Source organism: Vicugna pacos, chromosome 22, assembly GCF_048564905.1.
Source record: "Vicugna pacos chromosome 22, VicPac4, whole genome shotgun sequence".
NCBI lineage: Eukaryota > Metazoa > Chordata > Mammalia > Artiodactyla > Camelidae > Vicugna > Vicugna pacos.
In genome coordinates, this window is record NC_133008.1 from 21,482,967 (window position 1) to 21,495,716 (window position 12,750).

At 55.3% G+C, this 12,750-nt stretch overlaps 1 protein-coding gene across 1 annotated transcript; it reads left to right on the forward strand.

The window, feature by feature from the left end:
• Nucleotides 1-5,876: 5,876 nt before the first annotated feature.
• JUND (JunD proto-oncogene, AP-1 transcription factor subunit) lies at nt 5,877-7,730 on the forward strand. The gene has a single exon (XM_006220056.3). It carries the CDS (start codon nt 6,045-6,047, stop codon nt 7,083-7,085), a length of 1,041 nt encoding a protein of 346 aa, XP_006220118.2. The 5' UTR covers nt 5,877-6,044; the 3' UTR covers nt 7,086-7,730.
• Nucleotides 7,731-12,750: the final 5,020 nt, after the last annotated feature.

The following is a 12,750-nucleotide window of genomic DNA, read 5'->3' on the forward strand; positions in this document are numbered from 1 at the left end:
GGGGAGCCTGCAGGCCCTCCCCTGCCCCAGGGGAAGTGAGAATGGGGGGGCCCTCCCCCGCATCCTCACCACTTCCTCCCGAGGAGAGGCGGAGGCGGGGGCAGGGGTAAGGGTGGGAGGCGACAGGCAGGAGAGTACCTAGGAGAGGCCTCAGGTTCAGAGTGGGTCTCCCTGCCCCCACGCCCGAGAGGGGCAGGACTGGCATTTATATGTGTCGCGTACCGGGGCCCCTCAGATTTGCTCCTTCCTTGGGGCCTCTTCCAAACCGGCTCGGACTCCCCTTGTTTCTCCCCACCCGGTCTGCCTCCTCCTTGCTCCCTCCGCAGCCTGCCTCACCCCTATTCCTTCTGCTCCCCTACACGGGCCTAGACCCCGTAGGGCTGCCGACCAGGTGCTGGCCCACAAAGCTCCCCGAAGGCCAGAAGTCCAGTCCCATCTCCTGTCTGCACCAGCCCACCTCCCTGAGCCCAGCCCTCCCTTCCCTTTACCCCGCCCCACCCGAGTCTGCCTGTAGAGATTCACCTGGATTCCAGCCTGCCCTCCAGAGATTGGAGCCATGCGTTGTTCAGAGCCTTAGTTTGTCCACGCGAAAAATGAGGACGAGTATTCCTTCCTCCCATGCTGCTGCGAGGCTTTTAAGGAACAGTGTTGAGAGTGGGGTTCCCATCTTGACATTGTAGAAGCATCTGCTCATTACTTCACTAACTCATCCATTCCAGCATCCATTTATTCGTTTAGTTATTTAATGTATCCATTGATTTACACATCCCCCGTTCCCCAATCCCAGGCAGCCTGGGAAGGACGTCAGGGGCCCAGAGGACCGTGGGTGGGGACAACCCCAAGGTCTTGAGGCAGAAGTAAGAGCTTTCACGTAGCCAACGTGAAGCCTCCCCAGAGAGGCCCCTGGGGTCCCATCCCCAAGAGGAAGCTGTCTCTCACCCCTGCCTCCATCTGTTCCCCAAAATGGGTCAGTATCTCCCCGGGCCTTGGGGATCTGGGCTGATACAGGCAAACCCCACACATAGTAGGTACTACATAGTAGGTACTCATCACCAAGGCTGTGCACATTATTGAGCTCCTACTGTGTGCTGGGGCCCTCGGAGACAGGAAAGTGGTATGGGTTCCCGTGGCCCCTCCTGCCACCTGTGTGCACATGCCCCATTCTTCTTGGCTTGGCTGGGGGCCTTTAATGCTTTGTGGATACTGGAACATTCACTGTCCAGGACTGGCCCAGAGTGTCCCTGAGGAGGGAATGCCTGGGTTTTGCTCTTATTTCATCGTTTTTTGGTTTCCTTCTATTAATGGCAAGAGAAACTGGTTTTCCATTCCTGGTGGTGACTGGAAGCTTCCCTTTTGAAATATATTTACTGAAGTAAAAACAGAAAAGGGGTCGACTGAAAGGAAAAATTATGACATTGACCTAAAGTGGGTTTCTATATTCTGGTGGTTACTTCCCATACACCATAAGTCATGTCAGTTCAGAGGTGATGAGAGATGGCCCAAAACCCTCACCCAGCTCACAGGCCTGGGCACATAGCAGGTGCTCAATAGAGGGTGGTGGAATGGATGAACGATGGGCCAAAAGTAAAGGAAAAACAAATCAACTTCTGAAGTTGGTCTAGTGAAATCGAATGACCCACCGTCTGACCCTCAAATCTTCTGTATCCAACATCGGCCTATAAAAAGGGCCTAACCTGGGCCTGGGTATACAGCAAGTGTACATAAAATGTACCCTGGATGAATGCAGGGGCCCTGCTTGTCCTGGGGGGTGGGAGGCAGGGTGGTAGGCAAAGTTGTTTTCTCCTTACGCTATCGCCCTCCACGGCTCACTCGGGACGATCGGTCCCAGCGTCTCTCTTGGACCTGTGGGACATCATAACTTCGGGGAGCATTAACAGGGCCACGGATCATAAAGCAGACTCTGCCAGGTGTCAGTCTGGTGCTAAAGGTATCTGTTTCCTGGTCTGTAAAGCGGTCTCGTGATACTAGACAGACCCGATGCCAGCCCAGAGGGCAGAGGCTGGGTTCCCTCCCAGCGCTGGACAAACACCTGCACCGGACAGGGGAGGTGACTGGGGTTCCTGCTCCAGGCAAGGGCGGAAGCGGGGCAGAAGGGAAGGGGAGGGGCCGCCGCCTGCGCCAGTAACCTGATCCTCAGGAATGCGCTGGGGCCAGACGCGCCCCCAACCCGCGGCCGGCACCCTTCCCCCGGCCGCCCCAGGGGGTCCTGCCGGCGGGCGGGCCGCCCCAGCAAGCCCCACCTCCACCAGCCCATGCGTCCTAAGCGCCCGGGGACTGTCCCCACAAGCCCAACCCAGCCCCTCCAGTGTTCTGAGCGCCAGCGAACCATTCTTGGCCAGGCCCTCTGCCCCAGGACCGCGCTGCTTTCACTCCTGCTTCTTGCTTAGCTTTTTTTCTTTGGGCCTTTCCATTTTATCAAGTAGATTTTAGTCTCTAGGTCTTAAATAAAGGCTAAACATTAAACCAAATTGCAGGCTGCTTTACACAAGAAAGCAAATCTTTTCATGCTGGGGAGAAGCCAGAACCGCGGAGATTTGAACACTGGCGCCGGGCATCAGGCTCAGCCTCCATTTGGAAGGCAGGGGTGGGAATGGGACTGAGTTCTCTTCAGGCCTAGGCTGTGTGACCCAGGGCAGGTGGCACACCCTCTCTGGATGCCACTCTGGGAAGTGGGATGTCCCAAGAGTTGGGGAACTGCAGGGAGAATAAAGGCAAAAATGACTGCTGACCTAGCCCTAATTACCATCTCCCTCAATCCCATCTGCCACTTCCACTGCCATTAAGACAAACACCACCTAGGTTTCCACGGAGATACCTCCACTGCTACCCTTGCCTTCCTTCTCTCCGCCTGGCTCAGTGAATCCAGTCCCACTTGCCTCTCTACCCTCCATCAATGTAGCCAGCTGGTTTTTGACCCTGGGCCTTTGCATTTGCTGTTTTCACTGGGACCCTGTGCCCTTCTATTATCTCATGATTTACTCCAGCTCCTCCTTTATTCAGCATCACCTCCTCGGGTGCCCCTCCCAGATTACCCAACTCTAAAACACATCCCCCCTTAATTCTCCATGAAGGAGGTATCTTTCATTCTCTTTGAAGCTGTGCTTGTCAGGTTCTTCCTTTACCCTGTATACTTAGAGGGTGTGGGTGTTTGTGTCATTCATGTGTGTCCCTATCACTAGGCTCACAGTAGGTGCTCAATCAACATATGTGGAATGAATGAATGCATGGGAATTATTCCTAGTTCATTGCATGGGGCTGGTTGATGAATTTTGGGCCCCCCTTGACCTGCTTGAGGAGTCCCCAGTCTGGGAGGACTGCACTGGACACAGCTGCCTCTCAGTTCTGCAGGGTCAGGGCTGGTCCAAATGGAGGAGCAGGACTGGGGTGTCCCAGAGGGAGGAAGGAGAGGATGAGGAAGGGCATTCATTGGGTCACAGGGAACAGCAAGTACACAGCAGAGTAGTCTGAGAGGGGTAGGCTTTGGAGAGTAAGGATGGCAGAGGCTGCCAGGATAGCCCTCCACACTTAGAGGCCAAGATAGGTCCTCCTCACCCAGCCCCAAGGACTCTCCTTCCCCTGCCTGGGGCAGATAGAATCAGACCGATAGTGGACAGAGCTCAGCCAGAGGGGGACTGGGGGAGTCCCTGGAGGCATGGTTAAGGAGGGCTTCCTGGAGGAGGGGACACTGGAGGTGGGTTTGGAAGGACGAACAGGAGTTTGTCAGGAGGCTAAGGAAGGGCACTCCAGGCTAAGGGAGCTCCAAAACAAAGAACTGCAGTTAAGTCTGGCCAAAAATTAATAAAGCAACACAATTATAGAAAACATTACTGAGCCCTTACTATTTATTCAAATTGTCCATAAACAGACTCAGAGAGGTAACAAGCCTTGGCCTTCCTGTGCTTCCATTTCCCAAAGTCTGTCTGCTGGTCAACCTCTCAGCTTAGGCTGGCCCTGCCCACAGTTTACCAGACCATTCACCTACCTATTAATGATAAGCTTCAAGGTTAGGGTGGAGTCTCCCTAGTCCACCCACTCACCTTCCTGCCTTGGAGAGAACCATGGCCCCATCTGTTCCAATTGAGCCTCAATGCCCAGGCCCAGAAGGGGTCCCAGGGCAGGGCTGGCTACAGGTTGGGGGTTACATCCCCTCCCATCAGGCAGGGACCCAAGAAGACAGGTCTGGATGGCACAGAGACCCACATGTTTATAAACACGCAGATACATACATATGCACATGTATATAGATACTCACACATACACAGGTACACAAATCCACACCAGCACAGACACCCACCCTATGTGTGAACACACTTGGGTACACTGACCCACACATGAACAGACACACTTGGGCACAGACATTTATGTACATAGACACACGTGCGTACCCTTCACCCTCTGCCTGCCAGGCCAGGCCTCTTGTTCATGGTGACACCCTCCCTCATGGCCTTCTTGCTCCACAGCCCAGTTAGGGGGCAACACCAGGTGAGGCCCAAGACGGGTAAGAGCCCAGCTCTCCAGGGACTTATAGTCCATCCTATCATTCTGGATGGTTCTAAGGCTATAATGGAAACAAGGTGAGTGGGCGGGGCCGCAGGAGACAAGTTAGCACTGGGGGAAGGGAGCACCAGGCTGAAAGCAGAGCATCTGTCAGGGCCCTGAGGCAGCAATGAGTTGGGAAGACAAAACTAAAAAGAGGATGAGGGTAAAAGGTTAGAGGGGGAGCACCAGAAGAAGGCGGTCACCAACTGGCTGAGGACTGAGCTCCATCTTGAATGTGGTGGGAGCCACGGAGGGATTGTGTGCAAGGGCGGTAGGTCAGGTTTAGATGTTCCAAGGATCTCTTGGAGTGTAGGGAAGGACTCCTCCCACTTCCCTCATAGCTCATCCCCAGCCAGCCTTTATGGAGGACAATTAAGCCTGACCTAATAGTAATAAACAGGTAATAATTACCAGCTGGGATTCCTGCCTTAATAGCCCGGTCCAGAAGTCACCGGGGGATCCACGGCAGGGCCTGGGAGATACAGAGTTAAAACGTAGGCGGCCGCCCAGCCCAGTGGAATGGACAGGTCCATGCTCCTGGCCCCGGGCACAGGTCACTCCACCTCGCAGAGCCTCAATTTCCCGTCAGTAAAGTCAGGAAGTTGGACTCTGCGCTTTAGACCCCACCCAGTGAAAAGTATCAGGCCAAAGCGCTTCTAGCAACTTCTGGCAGCCCTACTGTTCCCTCCCCTGGCCTTTCTGGGGCAAACACACCACCGGGGATTGGGATGCGCGTGGGGGTGAGGTGGAGAAAAACCTAGCCCACATCCCCGGCGAGCAACCGGGCACAGCTCCCTCAAGCCTCTCAGTCGACCCTAGCCTGCACAAAGCCTAGTGAGAGGCGCGCTAAGGGAGACACAAGCTTAGTGGAGTGGGAGGCGCCAGGGAGTTATTTATCCATCCGGGGCCCCATCCCCCTCTGGTCCCCGGAGGACGGCACCGCCCCCGCCCCCGCCCGGCCGGGGCCCCACGCGCGGACGCTGGGCGGAGCCTCGGGGCAGGCGGGCGCCTGGTGGCCGGGCCCATCACGCCACCCGGGACGTGCCTTGGCGGCGGGAGGCGGCTCTGGGGGCATTGGTCGTACACAGCGCTCTTGGGGCGGAGTGACCGGCCCCGGCGCGCGGCCCGCCCCCATGACGTCAACCCACAAGGCAGCGCGCTGTTGTGCCGTTTACTGCGCGTCACCGGGACAACGGCAGTCGGTGGGGGTTGAAGGGGGAGTCAGTGACTTGGCCCCGCCCCACCATGCAAATGACCGACGTCATCCGTGCCCAATGGTGAGCGGGGGCAGTGAGCTCATCGCGCCCGGCCGAGGCTATAAGGGGGCGCGAGGGTTACGCGGCGCAGGAGCCGCCGCCAGCGGAGGGCCGGGCGCAGCGGCCGCGGCCGGGGCGGGCGCAGGGCCGAGCGGACGGGGGGGCGCGGGCCCCCCGGGTGGCCGCGGCCACTCCCCCCCCGAGCCGGCGCGGCGGGGGAGGCGGAGGATGGAAACACCCTTCTACGGCGATGAGGCGCTGAGCGGCCTGGGCGGCGGCGGCGGCAGTAGCAGTGGCGGCGGTGGCAGCTTCGCGTCCCCGGGTCGCCTGTTTCCCGGGGCGCCCCCGACGGCGGCGGCCGGCAGCATGATGAAGAAGGACACGCTGACGCTGAGCCTGAGTGAGCAGGTGGCAGCGGCACTCAAGCCGACGGCTGCGCCGCCCCCGGCCCCCTTGCGCACCGACGGCGCCCCGGGCGCGGCGCCCCCCGACGGCCTGCTTGCCTCGCCGGACCTGGGGCTGCTCAAGCTCGCCTCGCCTGAGCTCGAGCGCCTCATCATCCAGTCCAACGGGCTGGTCACTACCACGCCGACGAGCACGCAGTTCCTTTACCCCAAGGTGGCGGCCAGTGAGGAGCAGGAGTTCGCCGAGGGCTTCGTCAAGGCCCTGGAGGACTTGCACAAGCAAAACCAGCTGGGCGCGGGCGCGGCCTCCGGTGCCGCCGCCGCCGGGGGACCCTCGGGCACTGCTGCGGGCGCTGCGCCTCCCAGCGAGCTGGCCCCAGCGGCGGCCACGCCCGAGGCTCCCGTCTACGCGAACCTGAGCAGCTACGCGGGCGGTACCGGAGGTGCGGGGGGCGCTGCGACTGTCGCTTTCGCCGCGGAACCTGTGCCCTTCCCGCCGCCCCCAGGCGCGCTGGGGCCGCCACGCCTGGCCGCGCTCAAGGATGAGCCGCAGACGGTGCCCGACGTGCCAACCTTCGGCGAGAGCCCGCCGCTGTCGCCTATCGACATGGACACGCAGGAGCGCATTAAGGCGGAGCGCAAGCGGCTGCGCAACCGCATCGCTGCCTCCAAGTGCCGCAAGCGCAAGCTGGAGCGCATCTCGCGCCTCGAGGAAAAAGTGAAGACGCTTAAGAGCCAGAACACGGAGCTGGCGTCCACGGCGAGCCTGCTGCGCGAGCAGGTGGCGCAGCTCAAGCAGAAGGTCCTCAGCCACGTCAACAGCGGCTGCCAGCTGCTGCCCCAGCACCAGGTGCCCGCGTACTGAGCCCGCGCACGGGGCGCATGCGCGGCCCCCTCCCTGAGAGGCGGGCTCGCGGTGGGGGGGCCTGGGCGCCTCAGACTCAGAGAGGGCGCGGCCCCGGGGCACCCCCCGGAGGGTGCCAGGACTCGGAGAGGGCGCCTCAGACTCGACAAGCTGGACCCCCTTCTCCCGGGGGTGAGCGCATGACCCCCCTTCCCCCGCCCTCGCGCTGCCTCTGTCTCCGGCGCGCGGCCACCCCGTGTTGCACAAATCCGCGCGTCCTGGCCGCCCCTTTGTACACACCACCGTGGAAGGGGGCTCCGAGGGGGCGCAGCCTCAAGCCCTGCGTTTCCTTTTCTTTTACTTTTTTTTTTTTTTTTTGGACTTTGGAAGAGAGAACAGAGTGTTCGATTCTGCCCTATTTATGTTTCTACTTGGGAACAAACGTTGGTTGTGTGTGTGTGTGTGTTTTCTTGTGTTGGTTTTTTAAAGAAATGGGAAGAAGAAAAAAAAAAACTCCCTCCTCCCCTTTCCTCGCTCTTGCTACCCCCTCCTCCCGCCCTTTTTCTTCTGTTTTGTTTTTTGTTTTGTTTTGCTACGAGTCCACATTCCTGTTTGTAATCCTTGGTTCGCCCGGTGTTCTGTTTTCAGTAAAGTCTCGTTACGCCAGCTCGGCTCTCCGCCTCCTTCTTCCCCGGCCAGGGCCTGACGGGCTGGGCGGGGCCTGGTCGGGTTTCCTTCCCCGTTTGCCTCCGCCCCTGGTCAGAGGAGGGAACCGGCGTCCTGGAAAGGTCTGCACATCTGGCGCGCAGCGAGCGCCATCTAGGCGCGCCTGGGCGCGGGGCCGACTCTTTTCCGTGTTGGGCGGGGGGGACATTGGAGTTTCCAGCCAGCATTTGGAACCAGACAGTCTGCGTGTGTCGCCTTTGCGGAGGGGGGACTGCAGGAGGGAAAGGGGACAGCTCCAGCCTGAGGCACGACGGAAAAGGCAGAAATTTAAACTTTCTGGGCTTCTGTTTGCCTGTCTGTAAAAGGGGCAGAACAATCAGAAATTTATCCCAAAAAGTTGTGAGGATGAAGAGAGTTTGTTTACTGAGCAGTGCTTGGCTTACAGGTCGTCCTCAAGGTAAGCTTTTATTATTGTTCTTGTGATGGGGAGCCTGAGTCTCAGGACCAGAAGGAAGACTGACACAGGTAGGATCTTACCCAGCCAGTCAGGATTCCAGGACTAGAGGTGTAGTTAGGTTCCATGGGACCTCCCTCTTGGGGCACTGACTTGAAATCCAGGATTTTTTAAGTCCTCCCTGCAACCCTGCTCCGCAACATCCTATTCTCCCATTTTGAAGAAACTAAAGTTCAGAGAGGTTGAGTGACTGGCTTGAGGTCAGACAGCTTTTCTAGGAGACTCTACAGGGATACTGAGACCTTGGGTTTCTCACCTCAAGAGCCTTGACTGCCAGGCTACCCTTTTCCCCTGCCTGCTCTCGCCTTTGCTGTTGTGGAGGCAAAAAACCCTGGATCTTAGGCTTCTACCTCTCTTGGGGCCCAGAGGAACATAAACATTGGTGGCCAAGGATGCAGGGCAAGTGAATTTCGAACACTGATCTTGTACCCAACCCTGCTAGGGAAGGTGGGCAAATTGTGCCTGTTTTACAGATGAGGAAACAGGTGCAGAGAAGGAACGCCTTGTGCCCACAGTCCCGCCGCCATCAAGAGAGTAGGGCCCCACCAACCCACGTGTTCCCTCTTCCTCCGGGTCACCCTGACTGCCAACTTTTCTTCAAGGCTTCAAGAGCTGCTTTAGGGTTTGGTTTTTAACCCTGTGACCTCTTGTACCACCTTCAGGCAGATGTGTCAGGAAAGGGGCCTGGAGTGAGAAGGGGGCTGATGGGGGTGTCTTGACATGGAGGAGACCATGTTTTCTCGGGGGCAGAGCTCTTCAGGAGACTGAATCCCAGCTTGGGTGCCAGTTGGCTACCATAACCTCAGCCAAGTCCCCTCCCCACTGTGGTTTTTACCTCCTGTGCTGTGAAAAGGATGTGTTTCATGTGTCCAGATAACATGTCCCAGGTCAGAAGTTGGAAGGACTCGGTGTGAACAATGAAACAGTACTCAGGGGTGCCCTCTACAGCCCCCAATCTATAGAGACGGGGAGGCCCAAGGAGGTTTCGAGATCTACTGGGATACCCCCAAAATGTTTTCACCCACAGCACTTCTGACACCAAGTGTGTGGGTGTTTTTTTTCCCTACATCAACCAGTTCTTCCAACTCCAGACACCAACTGGATATCCTACAATTCAATTCTGACACGATCTGCCTGGAGTTAGCACAGACAACACAGGTGAAGGGTTCAGTCCCTCAAGTCCGCCCCCACTGCAGACGCAGGTCACGTGTCCCAGATTGCCACCTGTACTTCTGTAAACTTGACGGTTTCCACAACTCCCTCCTCAGGTTCAGTAATTTGCCAGAACATCTCCCAGAGCCCAGGAAAGCACTGTACTACTATTTCCAGTTTCTTATAAAGGATATAACTCAGGAACAGCCAGGTGGAAGAGATGCATAGACAGTGTATCAGGGAGGTGCGGGGAGCTTCCATGCCCTCTGCACGCATCACCCTCCCAGCATCCCTATGTGTTCACCAATGCTTAGGCAGGATCGATTAAATTACTGGCCTTTGGTGATTAACTCAGTATCCATCCTGTACCCTCACAGGAGGTGGGGCTGAAAGTTCGAATCCTCCCATCATGCCTTGATCTTTTTTTGGCGACCAGTCCTGGTCCTGAAGCTATCTAAGGGCCCCAGCCCTCTATTAGCATACAAAAGACACTTATCACTCCAGAGATTACTTAAGTTTTAGGAGCTCTGTGGCAAGAACCAGGGACAAAGACTAAATGTATCTTATATATTAAGATGAGAACCGTCCTAGTCACCGCTGAAACAAAGGACAGAAGTTCTGTCCAACAGCCATGTCCCTGGTTTTGCCCAAAGCCACAAGCACAGGGTGGAGAAGACTTAGGGAATCTTTGCAGAGGGAGGCTGGACGTTCCTGTTGGCCTCTTGCTTCAGTGGCTCCCCAGGGAGGCCAGGCAGAGGCCTCTGGGCCAGGCTGTGTGGCTTTGGCAGGACCCTGCTGAGCTGAGGCCAAAGTGTGTGTCAGCCCCGGCCCGGCCAGCAGTGATTCACCCCGGGCCTTGGCCCAGGCCCAGGATGTGACTGGGGACCGTGGCCTCACTTCCCCTTCCAGGACTGTGACTCAAGGTCAGTGCCCACTTTTGCGAGGCTGTTGGGGGATCGCAGGGGGCCTTGGGTCGGGTGCTACCCTAAGGAGCCCCTATCCTCAGAGCTGGACACAAACACCTGCCTGGCCTTTTAGTACATAAGTCAGAGCACAAGATCCTGGGCCTCCTTTGCTTTAAACCCTCTCGTAGCTTCCTGGCTCCCTCTCAACAAAGTCTAAACTGCTGTATTCCTCTCTGAAGCTCCTATACAGTCCTCCTTCTCTGCCCTCTTCTCCCTTGCCTCCAATGGCATTAGCCTCCTCCATGTTCCCTAAACATGCCCAGCTTGTTTTCACTCAAGGCCTTTGCATATGCTCTGCCCACCACTTGGGACTCCCTTCCCACATCTCTCCCAACTCTTTCTCTCCCTGTGGGGCTCAGCCTATCCCACCCCCTCTTTGGTTCCTTCCTAGAAGTTTCACATCCCTTAATTATTTGAGTTGTTTGTGTCCTCAGGACCAGATCAGGTCCCAGCAAATGCCCAAGGAATGGGAAACTGAGGCCACCTCCAGGCACATGGAAGATTTTGGGGTCCCCTATGTGCTCAGAGCCCTAACTTTCTGCTCAGGATGGGCAGGCCATATGTAGTAACCACCATACTCCTTAGCCCTGAGCTGGCTCCTGCTTCTCCCCCTCCCCACTGAGTCTACCTTCTAGAACCTCCCCTCCCCCCAGGAGCTGGTGGGGATTGGCTGGAACCTGACTGTGAGTCACAAAGCCACTGTGGCACTAGGGCCCCAAGGCTGGCTATTCGGGCTGGTGGGTTCAGCTTCAAGGGCAGGTGAGTGAGGCTGGTGGTGAGTTTGGTGGGGGTGGGTACATGGCAATCTGGTCATTCTCCCCTGGAGCCGAGTGCCCTTGGAGTCCTCCCAGGCCCTGCAGGTGGCTCTGAGAGGTGGGTCAGCTCCACAGCCCCTCAGAGCAGAGGTGCTAGGGGCTCCAAAAGGCCTGATGGTGGGTTTGTCTGCCTTGGGGGCCCAGCCTGGAGAGCCTATCACATCTTCTTGAGAGCGTGGGAAAGTGGGCTTAGTTCAAGTTAAGACGTCGGGGAAACTGAGGCTCAGAGGGATTTACTCAAAATCGCCTTGCTGGCTACTTGGCTTATGTGTCAGGGGCTCCTATTCCTTCATCCCATCTCTTGCAGTCTGGTTTCTCTTTTCCTGGCCTTCATATAACCCTTTTGGCTTTTATGTAATATTTGTTCCTATGAATTGTACGGTTTTGGACATTACAGTGAATGGTATTTTCTTCTCGTTTTCATTTCCAGATGGGTTTGTCTCAATACAGAAGAGCTGTTGGTTTTTGTATGTAGCCATGTGCCTTAGCAAAGATAGGAGACATGATAGATAGATAGATACATACATAGATAGATAGATAGATAGACAGACAGACATATTTTTAAACTAGAATCTCTTGGGTCTTCTAGGGTGGCAATTCTTGCTAAGCGCTCCTCCTTTTCAAACATTTACACTGGTCACTCAAGTCTTTGTCACCTTGATTTTGCTGTGACCACCAAAAATGATGAAGGAGCAAGATGTTACCCGCCTGCAGCAAGGGTGGGTAACATCTTGCTCCTTCCTTTAATAGAAATGCTTCAGTATTTCATCATTTAAAATGACATTTGCTGTGGTTTTGTGATTAGGCTTACCATTTTTAGGCACTATCCTATCTATGTATTAAAAATGTTTATTAGAAATAGCTATTGGATTTGATAAAATGCTTTGGGTGTCCTTTTTGAAAAATCATGTGACTATCTTTTTTTCCCCCTTAATGGAGGTTCTGGGGATTGAACCCAGGACCTTGTGCATGCCAAGCATGCACTCTACCACTTGAGCTATACCCTCCCCACTTCTTCTGTTTCCTTTTCAATGGCCTATAATTGGAATAACCAGTTTATCCTCTTTTATGTCCAGCTTCTTTCGCTCAAAACAATGTGAGATGTATTCATACTGTTGACCTCATGGGTCATTGATTTATAAATAAGTCAATATTTCTATTTATTTATATTAATACATTGATGAATATACAGCTGATTTATTCACTATTCTGTTGATGGGCACTTGGGTCGTTTCTGGTTTGGGATGAATATAAACACTTGGACCTCTTGAGTCTATTCGTCAGGGTGGGATTGATGAGTAATCTTCAAGATTATCATTAGTTTCCCCAAGTGGTTGTAACATGTTCATTTCTTAAATTTTAGCCATTCTTGTGTATCTGGATACCATTTCTAATGGCTGGATAGCACACCACTGTATGAATGTTCTACTGATTATTCTACTGATTAATTTCAGGTATCTGTTAATAAGCATTTGGGTTGTTTCAGTTTTGACTCTTCTAAAACAATGCAGCAATGAACATCCTTAAACACTGTTCTTTATGCACTTGTAACTGACCCCTTAGCAATCACCTTT

Coding starts and splice junctions, on each gene's coding strand:
- JUND (XM_006220056.3), top strand. CDS start 6,045: ATGGAAACACCCTTCTACGGCGATGAGGCGCTGAGCGGCCTGGGCGGC.